This window comes from Cetorhinus maximus, chromosome 2, assembly GCF_964194155.1.
Source record: "Cetorhinus maximus chromosome 2, sCetMax3.hap1.1, whole genome shotgun sequence".
In the NCBI taxonomy this organism is placed as follows: Eukaryota; Metazoa; Chordata; class Chondrichthyes; order Lamniformes; family Cetorhinidae; genus Cetorhinus; species Cetorhinus maximus.
In genome coordinates, this window is record NC_135880.1 from 126,492,358 (window position 1) to 126,508,488 (window position 16,131).

At 40.9% G+C, this 16,131-nt stretch overlaps 1 protein-coding gene across 3 annotated transcripts in view; it reads left to right on the forward strand.

Annotated features, from left to right (window-relative positions):
* plaa (phospholipase A2-activating protein) overlaps positions 1-16,131 on the forward strand; it is a 56,325-nt gene that overhangs the window by 21,924 nt on the left and 18,270 nt on the right. For all 3 annotated transcript variants that reach the window (XM_078569389.1, XM_078569402.1, XM_078569394.1), the window contains 3 exons: positions 313-448; positions 2,603-2,772; positions 15,521-15,678. In XM_078569389.1, coding sequence (XP_078425515.1) covers positions 313-448; positions 2,603-2,772; positions 15,521-15,678 — 464 coding nt within the window. The remainder of the gene's footprint in view (positions 1-312; positions 449-2,602; positions 2,773-15,520; positions 15,679-16,131) is intronic.

A 16,131-nucleotide genomic window follows, 5' to 3' on the forward strand; every position in this document is an offset into this window, starting at 1 on the left:
GGTCATGAGTTTTTGGAACACTCTTCCTGAAAAGGCAGTGGAGGCAGAGTCAATATTTTTAAGGCAGCGGTGGATAGATTCTTGGTAAGCAAGGGGGTGATAGGTTACTGGGGGTAGGCAGGATGCAGATTTAAGGTTACTATCATATCAGCCATGATCTTATTAAATGGTGGAGCAGGCTTGATGGGCTGAATGGCCTTGTTCGTTATGTATGTTCTTATGTTTAGGCAGTGAAAACAATCTTTTAATATCTGTTTTTTAAATATATTTTTCTCTAATTGTGATTTGGATTGGTCTCTTCCTTCCCTTCAGATTTTGTTACTACAGGGGAGGATCGATCCTTAAGAATCTGGAAAGATTCAGAATGTACTCAAACCATCAGGCTTCCAGCTCAGTCTATCTGGTCCTGCTGTGTACTGGATAATGGTGATATTGTTGTAGGTTCAAGGTAAATTTGCTGTACAGCTATAAAGTCTGATTATTTATAATTATACTCTAAAATTCAGTCCTTCAAAGCTCTGTTCAATGGAATGTTAAAATTAAAAATTGGGTTGCTCTTGCTTTTAGGCCCTAGAATCTATCTTTTGTTTTCTCTCTCGCTGCTTTTCTTCTAGTCCCGTTCTCTCTCCCTATCTTTACTTCTGCTGATTTCCATTGTGAAAAGCACTTTAAGACTTCATTGCCTCAGACAACAAAAGTACAGAGCTCACAATGTCAGATTTATATGTCCTGCTGAATATATTGGAACATTCAGGTGGCTGCAGATGAACTGAGCTAAATTGAGCACTATTTCCTGTTGAAAGTTCTTATGCAGACATTTGAACCTCAACTCTTTATACCCTTTTGAGATTGCAGTTGTGTTTGTACTGAATTGGACAATAAATGCAGAAATTTGATATTTCTTCCCTACCCTTCCTTCTAAAACATGGGCTGTTTTTATATTCCGTACTTATTCTTTACATATGACTGACAAGTGTTGGTTTTATGCTTAAAAGAGCCTTTTACTTCCTAGCTGAGGCCAGGTACATTTCAAATCAGTTTTAACTAAACCACTCAGCCCTATTGTCTTGTCTGATACGTTTCTGAGCGTAAAACAAAGCTGGTAAAGTAGCAAGAAAAATCCAGGTCATTGATTAAACTGAAACAAGAGTATGCATGTAAAACCTTTCTTTTTCCAATCCTGCATAGCTGTTTCTTGACCTTACACTCTTTATATTCTGTATAGTTTTTTTCCCCAATGTTTGGTAATTTCTGATCTGCCTGCACCTTTCACCTTTTCATGCTGTCCAGTGCATCACTATCTTGTGTTGTAACTTAGTATGATTTGGCCTTTGTCACATCACTTCTAGTTTGAGTTATGGAAATAAAAGGCCATTCCCATAAGCAGCCCAAGTCTCCAAATAACACAAATCTGAGTCTTATGCATGCAATGAATTGCATAACATAACACAGGAATCACAATTGCATTTCAGCTGTGATGTAATGCTCCTGCAGCCATGTGGGATGACTACCATACCCTCTTGTCAATTTTGGAAGATAATAAATGCTGGCAATGCAGTCCACTACATTCAGACTAGACATTACAGATTTATTGGCAAGATAATTCTACTGAAGCAGTAAGGCCCATCAAAGTACTGATGACTATAGATGCTTAAAAAGCAATAGATAAAGTCATCCAATATGTAGTTTGAAATATTTTCAGAATGCATTTCTGACATCCTGTTTATCTGTAAGACGTTTGGAAGGAACTGTCTTTTGGTGTAAAGTTTGCATGAAGGCAACACAATTCCTAAGACAGCCCTTGGCATTCAAGCACCTGTTTCGGAAACTGGACTTAGACTCTGAGCTCACGTACTAAACTAATTTTGTTTTTTTTAAAATCTCAGCTTTGTGAAAAATTATTTGACTAACAGCACAAAAATAATGATTTAATCTGAAATTTTAAGTTGCCAATTTAAGTTGACAAGAAAACTGTGAATACTAGACCATTAGATTTATGTGCAAATGACTTTAATAAGTGTAATTGCAAAACCTGGGAAAATTTATCAATCAGCCAGTTATACCTGATTTACTTTCAAGCTCAGTTTAGATGATTTCAAACCTGTATCCTAAGTCCCTCAGGTCCCACTCACCCATCTCTCTTGTTTTGCTGACCTACATTGGCTCCCAGTCCAGCAATGCCTCGGTTTTAAAATTCTCATCCTTTTGTTCAAGCCTATCTTACTTTGCCCCTCCTTACCGCTGTAATCTCCTACAATCTTCAGATCTCTGCACTGCTCAAATTATGGCCGCCTGCACATTCCTGATTTCCTTTGCTCTGTCATTGGCAGTCTTGCCTTCAGCTGCCTTGGCCCTAAACTCTGGAATTCTTTCCCTAAGCTCCTCTAGCTTTCTCTGTCTTCCTTTAAGGCCTTCTTTAAAGCCTATCTCTGTGATTTTGTCACTTGACCTTGGTGTCAAATTTTGTGTAGCTCTTTGTATCGCTCTTTTGAACGGGCCTTGGGACATCTTACTACATTTACGGCACTATATAAATGCAAGTTTTTGTTTTCAGATTGCTTATGTTGCATTGTTATGCTTATATGATTTTTTTCTGCTGCAGTGATGGCATAATAAGAGTGTTCACAGAGGCTGAAGAGCGGACAGCCACTGCGGAAGAGATCCAAACTTTTGAGAATGAGTTGTCCAGTGCAACCATTGACCCTAAAACTGGAGATTTAGGGGATATAAATATTAATGAACTTCCAGGAAGAGAACATCTTGATGAACCTGGTATGTGAACGTCATTCCTCTTTAACACAAATTAAGAATGGTTTTACATTGAGCTGAAGTATAAGTTTAGTAACGCTCCAAATTCTTATTTACAAAATGCAAAGATTATTATTCGGTTTACGTCAAATGCAAGTAATTTGTTTTTATTTGGAATAGTTTGAGATGAAATAGTGTATATCCTATACTGATGATAGGTTATACACCTGGCAATGTGATAACATGTCCTTTATAAGCGATGACTGATTTGTGTATTTCCAGTGTTTTCTGTTTAGATGCGCAGCATTTGCAATTTTTTTCCTTCAATCTGTGAATTTATCTTCTTAACATGAGAGAATGATTTAACAGCAACAAAATGTGACGTTTAATTTGCAACTCTCATAAAGGCGCGCACATGCACGCACTAAATGTTAACTTCAGTGCAACATGTTATATGGAGTTAGGCGTCATTTATTGATAGTAGTCAGAATGCTGCTGAATAGAAGTAATATTTTCTTAATGTCTGGATATATTGGATAATCACATGATTGGGTGATATCATTGATTTACTTGGAGCTCTTCGTCAGTTTGTACTGATGGTAACTACTTATTTACATCTACCATATCACAGCTGAGAATTATTATGGAGATACTGCACATCAGTGAGGCAAAAATTGTAACTTCTTCAAATAGCTTCTTAACCGTAAATATCTTTTATTGTTAAAAGCGTCAGCTGTGACACTTGGTAAAAGTTGGTAACACTTTTGCCTCGGAATCTCAAGCTTTCAGGTCCAAGTCTCACTCCAGGACTTGTGCACAAAATTCAAGGCTGACACTCCAGTGCAGTTCTGAAGGGGTTCTCCATGTCAGAGGTACCATATTTCAGATGAGGCATTAAATCAAGGCCCTATCTGCCTATTCAGATGGATGTATAAGATCCCATGGCACTTTGTTTGAAGAAGAGCAGGGAAGCTGTTCCCAGCACCCTAGCCAATATTTTTTCCCTCAATCAACATCATAAAAGCAGATTATATGGCCATGGTCATGTTGCTCTTTGTGGAAGTTTTTTGTGTGCAAATTGGCTGCAGAATTTTCTTTCATTGCAACAGTGACAATGCTTTAAAAGTTTATCCCTTATAATAATCTAATGAATAAATCCCACAAATAATTTCTTCAATCTGCATTCCTCTTCATTCAATTTAGTGTACACAGTTGGGGATAGCTGAGATTTAAAAATACATAAACATTATATGATTTTGAAAACTTGTTCCTAAAATTAGTTACATGATGTTAGAAATGCATGTAAGAGGTTTTCCTCACACTGTCTTATTTATCTTTTTCTGGAGTCAGCATATTGAGCTGGATGTTGACCAATTTCCAGTTGGTATGGACAGATTCTGAGTGTAAGAGAAACGCATAATTTTTATCTTCCAGTTGTTTGGTGGTACAGAACTTAGAGTATTGCTGAAAGAAGAGACATATGAACATACGAAATCGGAGCAGAAGTGGGCCATTTGTTCCCTCAAGCTTGCTCCGCCATTCAATAAGATCATGGCTGATCTGTTTGTGTTTTGAGTTCTACATTCCCACCTACCTCCGATAAACTTTGATTCCCTTGCCTAACAAGAATCTATCTACCTATGCCTTAAAAATATTCAGTGACCCCGCTTCCACTGTCTTTTGAGGCAAGGAGTTCCAAAGTTGCATAACCCTCTGAGAAAAAAAATTCTCCTCATCTCTGTCCTTTAAGGGCAACCCCTAATTTTAAAACAGTGCCCCCTAGTTCTGGACTCACCCACAAGAGGGAACATTCTTTCCATGTCCACCATGTTAAGGCCACTCAGGATCTTATATACTTTAATCAAGTCACCTCTCACTCTTCTAAAATCCAGTTGAAACGGACCCAGCCTGTCCAAGCTATCCTCATAAAACAACACGACCATTCCAAGTATCAATCTAGTAAACCTCCTCTGAACCTCCTCCAACGCATTTACATCCTTCCTTAAATAAGGAGACCAAAACTGCGCACAGTATTTGAGATGCAACCTCACCCAATGCCCTGTATAACTGAAGCATAACATCTTTACTTTTATGTCAATTCCTTTTGTAATAAAGGATAGCATTCCATTAACCTTCTTGATTACATGCTGTACTTGCGTACTAACTTTGTGACTCATGCATGAGAGCAGCTACATCCCTCTGCACCTCTGAATTTTGCAGTTATTTTCTATTTAAGTAATTCTCAGCTTTTTTATTCTTTATGCCAAAGTGAACAACTTCACATTTTCCCACATTATACTCCATCTGCCAGATTTTTGCCCAGTCACTCAACTTATCTATGTCTGTCTGCACACTCCTTATGTCTTCTTCACAACATACTTTCCTATCTATCTTTATGTCGTCTGCAAATTTAGCTACCGTACCATCGCTCCCTCATCTAAGTCATTGATGTAAATTGTAAAAAGCTGAGGCTCCAGCACAGACCCCTGCTGGACCCCACTAATCACATCCTGCCAATCTGACAAAGACCCATTTCTGCATACTCTCTGTTTTCTGCCAGCCAGCCAATCCTCTATCCAAGCTAATATGTTACCCCCTACACCATGAGCTTTTATTTTGCACAGTAAGTTTTGATGTGGCTTCTGGAAAACCAAGTACAGTACATCTACAGGCTCCCCTTTGTCCAAAGCGCAAGTTACTCCTTCAAAGGACTTTAATAAATTGGTTAAACATGATTTCCCTTTCACAAACCATGCTGACTCTTCCTGATCAACTTGCGTTTTCCTTAGTGCCCAGCTATAACCTCTTTACTGATTGATTCTATAACACCTTCCCCACGACAGACGTCAAGCTAACTGGCCTATAGTTTCCTGTTTTCTGCCTCCCTCCCTTGAATAGTGGGATTATATTTTCTACTTTTTAACCTGATGGAACCTTTCCAGAATCTAGGGAATTTTTGGAAAATTAACACCAACACATCTACTACCTTTTAAGACCCTAGGATGAAGTCCACCTGGACCCAGAGACTTGTCAGCCCGCAGCTCCGTACCGCTTCCCTAGTGATTGTAATTGCACCAAGTTCCTCTCCCCCCTCTGCCTCCTGATTTATAGCTATTACTGGAATCTTATTTGTATCCTCTGTAGTGAAGACAGAAACAAAATATTTGTTCATTTCATCTGTCATTTCCTTATTATCTACTATTAACTCCCCATTCTCACTCTCTAGAGGACCAACACTCACTTTAGCTACTCTCTTCCTGTTTAAATACCTGTAGAAACTCTTGCTATTCGTTTTTACATTTCTAGCCAGCTTCCTCTCATACTCTAATTTCCCCTGATTAACCTTTTAGTCATTCTCTGCCGTTCTTTATATTCTGACCAATCACCTGACTTGCCACTCATCTTGACGGAGATATATACTTTTTCCTAAGTTTGATGCTTTCCTTAACTTAAGTTGACCACGGATGGTGGGTCCACCCTTTAGAATTTTCCCTTTAAGTTGGAATTGATATTATCCTGAGTATTTTGAAAAATCCCTTTAATTGTCTGCCACTGCTTCTCTATTGATCTATCTCGTAGCCTAGTATCCCAGTTAACATCAGCTAGCTCAGTTTTCATGCCCACATAGTTGCCCTTATTTAAGTTCAAAATACTAGTCCTTGATCCACTCTTCTCCCTTTCATACCAGATATAAAATTCAATCGTTTTGTGGTCACTGCTACCCAGGGGTGCATTTACCCTGAGCTCAAGACAATATCAAGTCTAATATAACCTGCTCTCTGGTTGGTTCCAGAATGTACTGCTCTAAGAAACTATCTGGAAAGCATTCTATGAACCCCTCATCCAGGCTATTACTGCCAATTTGATTTTCCCAGTTTATATGTAGATTAAAATCACCCATGATTAGTCCCCTCCCTTTATCACAAGCACCCTATATTTCTTCTTGTATACTTTGTCCTAATTTTGTGGTTACTGTTAGGGGGCCTGTAGACCACTCCTACTAGTGACTTCTTTCCCCTCTATCCCTCATCCCCACCCAAACCGATTCTACATCCAGATCTCCTGAACCAAGGTCATCTCTAACTATTGCACAAATGCCATCTTTTATTAACAGTGGTACCCTCCACCTTTTACCTAGCTTCCTATTCTTCTTGACGGTCATGTACCCCACAATATTCAGGACCCAATCCTTGTCATCCTGCAGCCATGTCTCCATAATAGCCATCAGATCATATTTATTTACTTCAGTGTGCGCTATCAATTGGTTATGAATGCTACGTACATTCAGATACAGAGCCTTTAGCTTTGTCTTTTTGTTATCTTTGTGACATCTAGTCTTGATTCTTGGTGCATTCTTAGGTTTGTTTCTTCCTGTCCCTTCCTGCTAGTCTCCAGCCTTCATTTACGATATTACTATTCTCCTCTCTTACCTTGTCCCTGCTCTTTGATATACCACATCTTTCCACATTTGGTCCCTTGCCCCCACTATTTAGTTTAAAACCCTCTCTACTCCCCTAGTTATGCGATTCGCAAGAACACTGGTCCCAGCACAGTTCAGGTGCAGACCATCCTAACGATACAGCCCCCACTTTCCATAGTACTGGTGTCAGTGCCCCACAAACCGGAACCCACTTCTCCCACACCTGTCTTTGAGCCATGTGTTCGTCTCTCTAATTTTATATACCCTATGCCAATTTGCACATGGTTCAGGTAATAATCCAGAGATTATAACCTTTGAGGTTCTGCTTTTCAATTTAGTACCGAGCTCCTCACTCTCTCTTTACAGACTTTTTTTCCTAGTTCTATCTATGTCATTGGTACCTACATGGACCACGACAACTGGATCCTCCCCCTGCCACTCCAAGTTGCTTTCCAGCCCTGAGCAGATGTCCCAAACCCTGCCACTACATTCCTTTGTCCTCCCCCCACTTGAATGGCTTTCTGTACCAAGGTGCCATGATCAGTTTTCTCATCCACCCTGCAGTCCCCGCTCTCATCCAAACAAGCCGAGAGAACCTCAAACCTATTGGATAATTACAGTCCTGCCTTCTGGGTCCCCTTACCTGCCTCACTCACAGTCACATCCTCCTGTCCCTGACCACTGACCAAATCAGAAGACCCTATCCCTAGTGGTGTGACTACCTCCTGGTACAAAGCATTCAGGTTACTTTCCCCTGCCCCTGATGTGTTGCAGAGTCTGCAGCTCAGCCTCCCGCTCAATGACTCTGAGTCGAAACTCCTCGAGCCACAACACTTAGTGCAGATGTGGTTGTCCAGGAGTTCCCACATGCTGCAGCTTTGACACATCGTCTGTCTTGTAATGTGTTTTAAATAATTAATTATATTATTCACTTATGTATGTTTTTAAAAATATATTTTATTAACTTTACCACCACCTCCCCTCATTCCCCTCTTTCCCTCTCCTCCTCACCCCTCCCCTGCCATTCCTTAACCCCGTTCCCATCTGTCCGTCCCCCTGCCACCTTCCCCTCCCCGTTCTTCCCCCCCGTTCCTCGCCCCCCTTCCCCCCCGTTCCTCGCCCCCTTTCTCCCCCCCCCCCATTCCTCGCCCCCTTTCCCCCCTCCCTCCCCCCTCCCTCTATCTCAACGCCATATTCCCACTTTCTTTCCTTGATGCCCCTAATATCCAAAAAATTATCAATTTCTTCCCTGAATGTACTCAAGGCCTCCACTGTCTTCTGTGGTAGAGAGTAGAGTTCCACAGGTTGACCATCCCCTGATGAATAAATTTTTCCTCATCTCAGTCCTAAATGGCCTGCCCTCTATCCTGAGACTGTGGCCCCTGGTTCTAGACTCCCCAACCAGGGAAACATCCTCCCTGCATCTAGTTTGTCTAGTCCTGTTAGAATTTTACACATTTCAATCAGATCCCCTCTCATTCTTCTAAACTCTTGTGAATACAGGCCCAGTCGAACCAATCTCTTCTCATACGACAGTACTGCCATCCATGGTATCAGCCTAGTGAACCTTCGCTGCATTCCTTCTATGGCAAGTATATCCTTTCTTAGGTAGGGAGACCAAAACTGCACACAATACTCCAGGTGTGGTCTCACCAGGCCTTGTATAATTGCAGTAAGGCTTCACTACTTCTGAACTCAAAATCTCTTGCAATGAAGGCCAACATACCATTTGCCTTGTTTGCTGCACCTGCCTGTTTACTTTCATTGACTGGTACAAGGTCACCCAGATCCCTTTGTATGTCCACATTTCCCAATATATAATACTCTGCCTTTCTGTTTTTCACAACGAAGCATATAACTTCACATTTATCCATGTTATACTGCATCTGCCATGTCTTTGCCCACACACGCAACTTGTCTAAATCGCATGAAGCCTCCTTGCATCCTCCTCACAACTCACAAGCCTGCCCAGTTTTGTGTCGTCAGCAAACTTGGAAATAGTGCATTTGGTTTCCTCATTCAAGTCATTTATATATATCATGACTAGCTGGGTCCCAAGCACTGATCCCTGCAGTACACCACTAGTCACCGCCTGCCATCCGGAAAAAGACCCATTTATTCCCACTCTCTTGGTTCCGGTCTGTCAACCAATTCTCAGTCTATGCCAGTATATTGCGCCCGATCCCATGTGCTTTAATTTTGCCCACTAGCCTCTTATGTGGGACCTTATCAAAAGCCTCCTTGAAATCCAAATACACCACATCCACTGGTTCTCCCTTATCTATTCTACTAGTTGCATCCTCAAAAAAACTCCAGTAGATTAGTTAAACTTGATTTCCCTTTCTTAAATCCATGCTGACTTTGTCTAATCCCGTTAGTGCTTTCCAAGTTTTCTGTTACCACGTCTTTTATAATAGACTTTAGCATTTTCCCCACTACTGATGTTAGGCTAACTGAACTGTAATTCTCTGTTTTTTCTCACTATTTTTTAAATAGTGGGGTTACATATGCCGCCCTCCAATCTGTAGGAACTGTTCCAGAGTCTATAGAATTTTGGAAGATGACCACCAATGCATCCAATATTTCCAGGGCCATTTCCTTTAGTACTCTGGGATGTAGATTATCAGGCCCTGTGGATTTTTCAGCCTTTAACCCCAGTAATTTTTCTAGCACCTTGTTTTTCAGTAATACTGATTTTCTTCAGTTCCGCCCTCTCACTCGACCCTTGGTTCCCTAACATTTCTGGAAATTTATTTGTGTCCTCTTTTGTGAAGATAGAACCTAAGTATGTGTTCAATTCTTCCACCATTTCTTTGTTCCCCATTATAATTTCTCCTGTTTCTGACTGTAAGGGACCTACATTTGTCTTTGCTAATCTTTTTCTCTTCACATATTTATAGAAGCTTTTACAGTCAGTTTTTATGTTCCCTGCAAGTTTACTCTCGTACTCCATTTTCTCCTTCTTGGTCAATCTTTTTGTCCACTTTTGCTGTATTCTAAACTGCTCCCAATCCTCAGGCTTGCTGCTTTTTCTGGCAATTTTATATGTCGTCTCTTTGGATCTAATACTATTCCTAATTTCTTTTGTGATCCATGGTTGAGCTGCCTTTCCTGTTTTATTTTTGCGCCAGACAGGAATGAATAATTGTTGTAATTCATGCACTCATTCCTTAAATATTAGCCATTGCCTATCCACCGTCAACCCTTTTAGTAAGGTTCCCCAATCCATCAATGCCAACTCACACCTCATACCGTCGTAGTTCCCTTTATTTAAATTCAGGACCCTAGTTTTGGATTCAACTTCTTCACTCTCCATCTTAATGGACAATTCTATCATTTTATGGTCGCTCTTCCCCAAGGGACCCCGCACAACAAGATTGTTAATTAATCCTTTCTCATTGCACAATACCCAGTCTAGGATAGCCTGCTCTCTAGTTGGTTCCTCAACGTATTGGTCTAAAAAACCATCACGTACACACTCCAGGAAATCCTTCTCCATAGCATTATTGCTAGTTTGCTTTATCCAATTTATATCTAGATTAAAGTCACCTATGATTACAGTTGTACCCTTATTGCACGCATCTCTAATTTCCTGTTTAATGCCTTCCCTTGCATCTCTGCTACTGTTTGGGGGCCTATAGATAACCCCCACCAACATTTTCTGCCCCTTGGTGTTTCTTATCTCCACCCAAACAGATTCCACATTGATTTTCCAAGCCAATATCCTTCCTCACTATTGCATTGATTTCCTCCTTTACTAACAGTCTACCACATCTCATTTCCCTATTTGTCTCTCCTTCCTAAATATTGAATACCCCTGAATGTTCAGTTCCCATCCTTGGTCACCCTGCTGTCATGTCTCTGTAATTGCAACTATATCATAACCGTTTATATCTATTTGCGCTGTTAATTCATCTACCCTATTGCGAATGTCCGCGCATTAAGATACAATGCCTTTAGACTTGTCTTTTTAACCTAGTTAGTCATCTTAACTTTATTTTGCATTATGACCCCATTTGTTTTTCACCCTTGTTTTTTCTGCCTTCTATTTTTCCTTCTTACTTTTCTGTCTTTCGTTTCTATCCTTGTTTCCCCCTCCTCTGTCTCCCTGCTCAGGTTCCCATCCCCCTGCTATTCTAGTTTAAACCCTCCCCGACAGCACTAGCAAACACACACACACACACACACACACCCGCCCCCCCCCCCCCTCCGGACATTGGTCCCAGTCCTGCCCAAGTCCTGTTTGTACTGGTCCCACCTTCCCTAGAACCGGTCCCAATGTCCCAGGAATCTGAATCCCTCCCTTCTACACCATTTTTTCAGCCACGTATTCATCTGATAAATCCTGTTATTTCTGCTCTTGCTAGCACGTGGCACTGGTAATAACCCTGAGATTACTACCTTTGAGGTCCTACTTTTTAATTTACGTCCTAACTCCCTATATTCAGCTTGTAGGATCTCATCTCTTTTTTTTGCCTATGTCGTTGGTACCAATATGTACTATGACCACTGGCTGTTTGCCCTCCGTCTTCAGAATGCTCTCACTACAGTAGCATAGTGATAAAGTTAGTGGGCCAGTAACCCTGAGGCCCAGACTAATGCTTCGGAGACATGAGTTCAAATCCCGTCACGGTAACTGGGGGAATTTAAATTCAAGTAATTAGTAAATCTGATGTGAAATACTGGTCTTGTTAATAATGATCATGAAACTATGGTATTGTTGTACAAACTCATCTGGTTCACTAATGTCCTCCTTCGTGGGAGGAAATCTATCGTCCTTACCCCGTTCTGCCTAAATGTGACTCCAGTTCCACAGCGATGTGGTTGACTCTTAACTGTCCTCTAAAATGGTCTGGGAAGCCATTCAGTTGTATCAAAACGCTATAGGAAAAAGCACTTAGAGATTACCTACCACATGGACTGCAGCAATTCAAGAAGCTTACTACTATTATCTAAATGTTATTTGGGCAAGAACAAAAAAAATGAACTGAAGGTACTTCTGTGGAGTGTATGTGTGTAAATATGAGAATTGAGGGCTTTACTGTCGAACTATAACGCTCAAAAGCAACTAGAAAGCTTATGCTAAAGACATGAACTAAGAAATGGGCATAGAAAAAATCAAATATTCTTTTGTAGCATTTTATACAATCTAAACCAAATAAGATTTTTTTTGTGTCACTGAAAAGTGATATTTACATCAGGTCCAGGAAGGGTTGTTTTGACCCATAACTCTGACATTGTGCTGGACATCAGTCAAATAGCTAGGGTTAAACTGCCAGCCAGGTCTAAATTGCGATCTCGTTGGGAATTTACAGTAACATTAGTTGCAGCAAGAAATACAAATCCACCTTTGGAGTTAAGGGGTAGTTAAAATGATTTTGTGTGTACACATATGGAAATAGAATCATAGGACAGAGTTTTATGCTCCTGGGGTGGGTTGGCAGGCAAGCTACAGGTGTAAAATTGGGTGTAATACCATGGGCACTGTTCTGGCAATCACCTGCCTACCTCTGACCCACTGCAATTTTTGCACGCACTGGTGGAGGCATCGTGCGGCCAATGGAAGCCTTTAGGTGGCCAATTAATGGCTACTTAAGGACTGACCCCTTCCTGCCCAGCTACAATTTTTCCTGTGGGAGGCAGAAGAGGGAGCCAAGTTTGAATCCTGCCAGGTCTCACTCCATTGGTGGTTGTGGAGGGGTGGGTTCCTCCTTTACTTGTCCCATGGCCCATTGGAGGCCTTCCCGCACCCTTCCACCAATATGGTCTGTCCCTCCACCGCCTCCCCCACCCCCGCCGAAAACCCCCCAATTACCTCGCTGTCTAGCTCCAGCGGTGATATTTGTTGGGGACTGGGGACTGGGTGCAGTTCCAGCAGTGGCCACAATTCCCTGTGGTCCTGCTGGGCCCAGAGAGCTACCAGCCATCTGATCGGCCTGCAAATCTCAGAGGTGGGATTTCTTCCTCAGATGGGGGAAGCCTCATACTGAGCCAGTTAACACCCTTCTGAGTTTTAAGTGGATGCGGGGCAGCCTACTGGAGTGGGGCAGGCTCTCCATTGACATTTTTGTCAGAGTGGGGCAGGAAACCCACGAACTGTAAAATCCTGCCCATAGAAATTTACAGCACAGAAGGAGGACATTTGGCCCACCAAGTCTGTGCAAGCCAAAATCAAACTAATCCAGTCAAATTCAATCTTCCTGTTCTTTGTCTGCACTTTTAGGGGTTACAGCACTTCAGTTGCATTTCCAAGAACTTTTTAAATGCGTTGAGCGTTTCCACTGTTACCACCTTTTCAGGCAGAGTTCCAAACACCTGCCACCATCTTGGTGAAAAATCTTTCAACTCCTCTCTAATACTTCTACCAATTACTTCAGCCTGTGCCCTCTGGTTACTGACTTCTCTGCTAAAGGAAATAGAATGGATAAGAATAACCCTCATAATTTTATACCCCTCGATTAAATCTCCTTTCCGCTGCCTCTGTTCCAGAGAAAAAAGCCAATTTCTGTAAATAATTTTGAAAAGGAGTAATCTTTTGTAAAAGGAAAATAAACAGTACTGTGGAAATGGGTGCAGTAGACTGAATGGTAATCTCTTGAAATTTCTACAACTAAACAAGTTTTAAGGATCATTAAAATCTGTTTTTAACTGATACTTTATCAACATAAATTTACCTTTTTTGAGTCAGTGGATTGGGTAAAGGTGTATGTTTTGAACTTGATGAAAAATCTGACTCCCCTTGCTTCTCACAGCAGAAATTTTTGCATCTTTGAGCCAAATGTGTAGCAAGAAGGGATGAAGGAAGAAAAAGGAGAAAATGTTACTTTGAATTTTTGTGATCTTCACCCAGGCAAATTCTACTGCTTTTGCGACCAAAGCTGTACACTAGCTTTCTGGAGAAATCTTGAAGATGTGTATTAGGGAGTAGGAAGAAATGCATAGGTCTCTTAAATTTGTTGTGTCCCCTGACTGCTATTGGCAGAAAAAAAATCACTGACAAATGTGTGTTGGAGCACAAGGGGAATTTTGAAGTTAGGTTTTTAAAAAAAATCAAAGCGTGACAGATTGTGGGGCAATATTGCGTTAGGTTCCCAACACCTACCAGATTGTGCAACTGGTCTCCTGAGCACTGCAGTTGATGAATTGGGAGAAACAGTCCTCATTTTCATGGTTCAAACATGTGCAACACCCTAACTGTTGTGGCTTGCAACCAAACTGAGCCCAGCAGGTGTCCTGCACCATCCAGAGTGCATCACTTCATTGCCTGTTGTGACGATGATGGCACTGGTCAATGAAAATTGCCTAGAAACTCACAAGTCCTGAGAGGGAAGTAAACTGGTGGAGGAGGAGAGAGAGAGAGAAACACAAATTCAGGTGAGAGAGAGAAAAAAAGACACAAACTGAGGAGGGAGGGAGGGAGAGAGAAAGAAAACAAACAGGAATGAGTTAGAGAGGGAAACGCAAATAGGGAGTTGGGAGAGAGGGCAATGCAAATGGAGAGCAGGAGAGAGGGAGAGAAAAATATACTGAGGGGAGAGACCACAAAGGAAACACAGTTGGGGAGGGAGAGAAAGAACAAGGGAAATGCAAACTGGAGTAAGGGAGAGTTCATGTCGGCCTGTTATGTGTTCTGTTGTATTATGTGTTTTCTTAGAGGAGCTGAGTAGCTTTGGTGCTTCTCGCTGAAGACTTAGCCTTGCCTCCCCAAGGCTGGGCTTCATAAGTAGAGTTGGGAGTCAGTTAATTGAACTAAGTTTGGATTTAGTTTAATTTATCTTTTTATAATTTCTCATAAAAGTAATAAAATTGTAATGAAAACTTTGGAGGTTATTTACATCAATAAATTTGATGATTTTAATGGTATTTACTTGGTTTTCACATTATGATTGAAACTGTAGAAATGTCAGAAGAAATTTTTATTTAAACATTTCTTTCTATTATGTGTTCTTTGTCTTATAGTGAGATAAACAACAATTTATAAACCAAAGTCAAACATTTTATTCGGAGCTTAGTGGTGAACTCCAACTGTTCAAATCCATGAATTTCATTCAGCTCAACAAAGTTGTGCTTACTACATTTCTTTTTTCCCAAAGAAAGCATCTTAGTGGAATTCAGTGTAAGGGGAGAAAAATCTCTTATTGAGATGGGATTGGCTGGCTTACTCTGAGTTCCCAAAGCCAGAGGTTGAACACACAAACTTTGCACAAGGCTATTTAAAAATTGCCTTGTATTTTCTGATAAGCCTAATGCCACTATGTTAAGCCAAAGTTGTACATAAATACGAGGTCAAGTTTCAGTTGCAGTGTTCAATATTTGAACTTAAGGTTTCTGTTTTTTTTTGTTTTCTTTCAGGCACAAGGGAAGGCCAGACACGGCTGATCAGAGTTGGAGATTCTGTTCACGCTTATCAGTGGAGTGTTGTTGACGGACGATGGCTAAAGATTGGTGATGTGGTGGGTTCATCAGGAGGAACCCAGAAAACCTCAGGCAAAGTTCTTTACGAAGGCAAAGTATGTTTCAGAATGACAAAGAAATGTAATCTACATTGCCATGATCTGTAATTTTACCTTTGTTTTCACAAAATAGAAAATTGGACTGTCTCTATTACAGTTTGAAAACTTAATTTAGTGGTATCCAAAAATGATGTTCTCTAATGATGTCTATTGGCTATAATATAAATTCACTTCTGTGAATATTTAACAAATGAAACTTTGTGAAGTTTCACTTGTTTCATAAAGGATGTCAAAATATGCCTGGATGAGTGTAGCTCAAGAAGCTCGACACCATCCAGGACAAAGTAGCCCACTTGATTGGCACTCCAACCACCACCTTAAACATTCACTGTCACCACCACTGATGCACAGTGTCAGCAGTGTGTACCATTTACAAGATGCATTGCGGCAGCTTACCAAAGCCTCTTTGACAACACCTTCAAAACTCGCAACTTCTACCTCCTAGAAGGG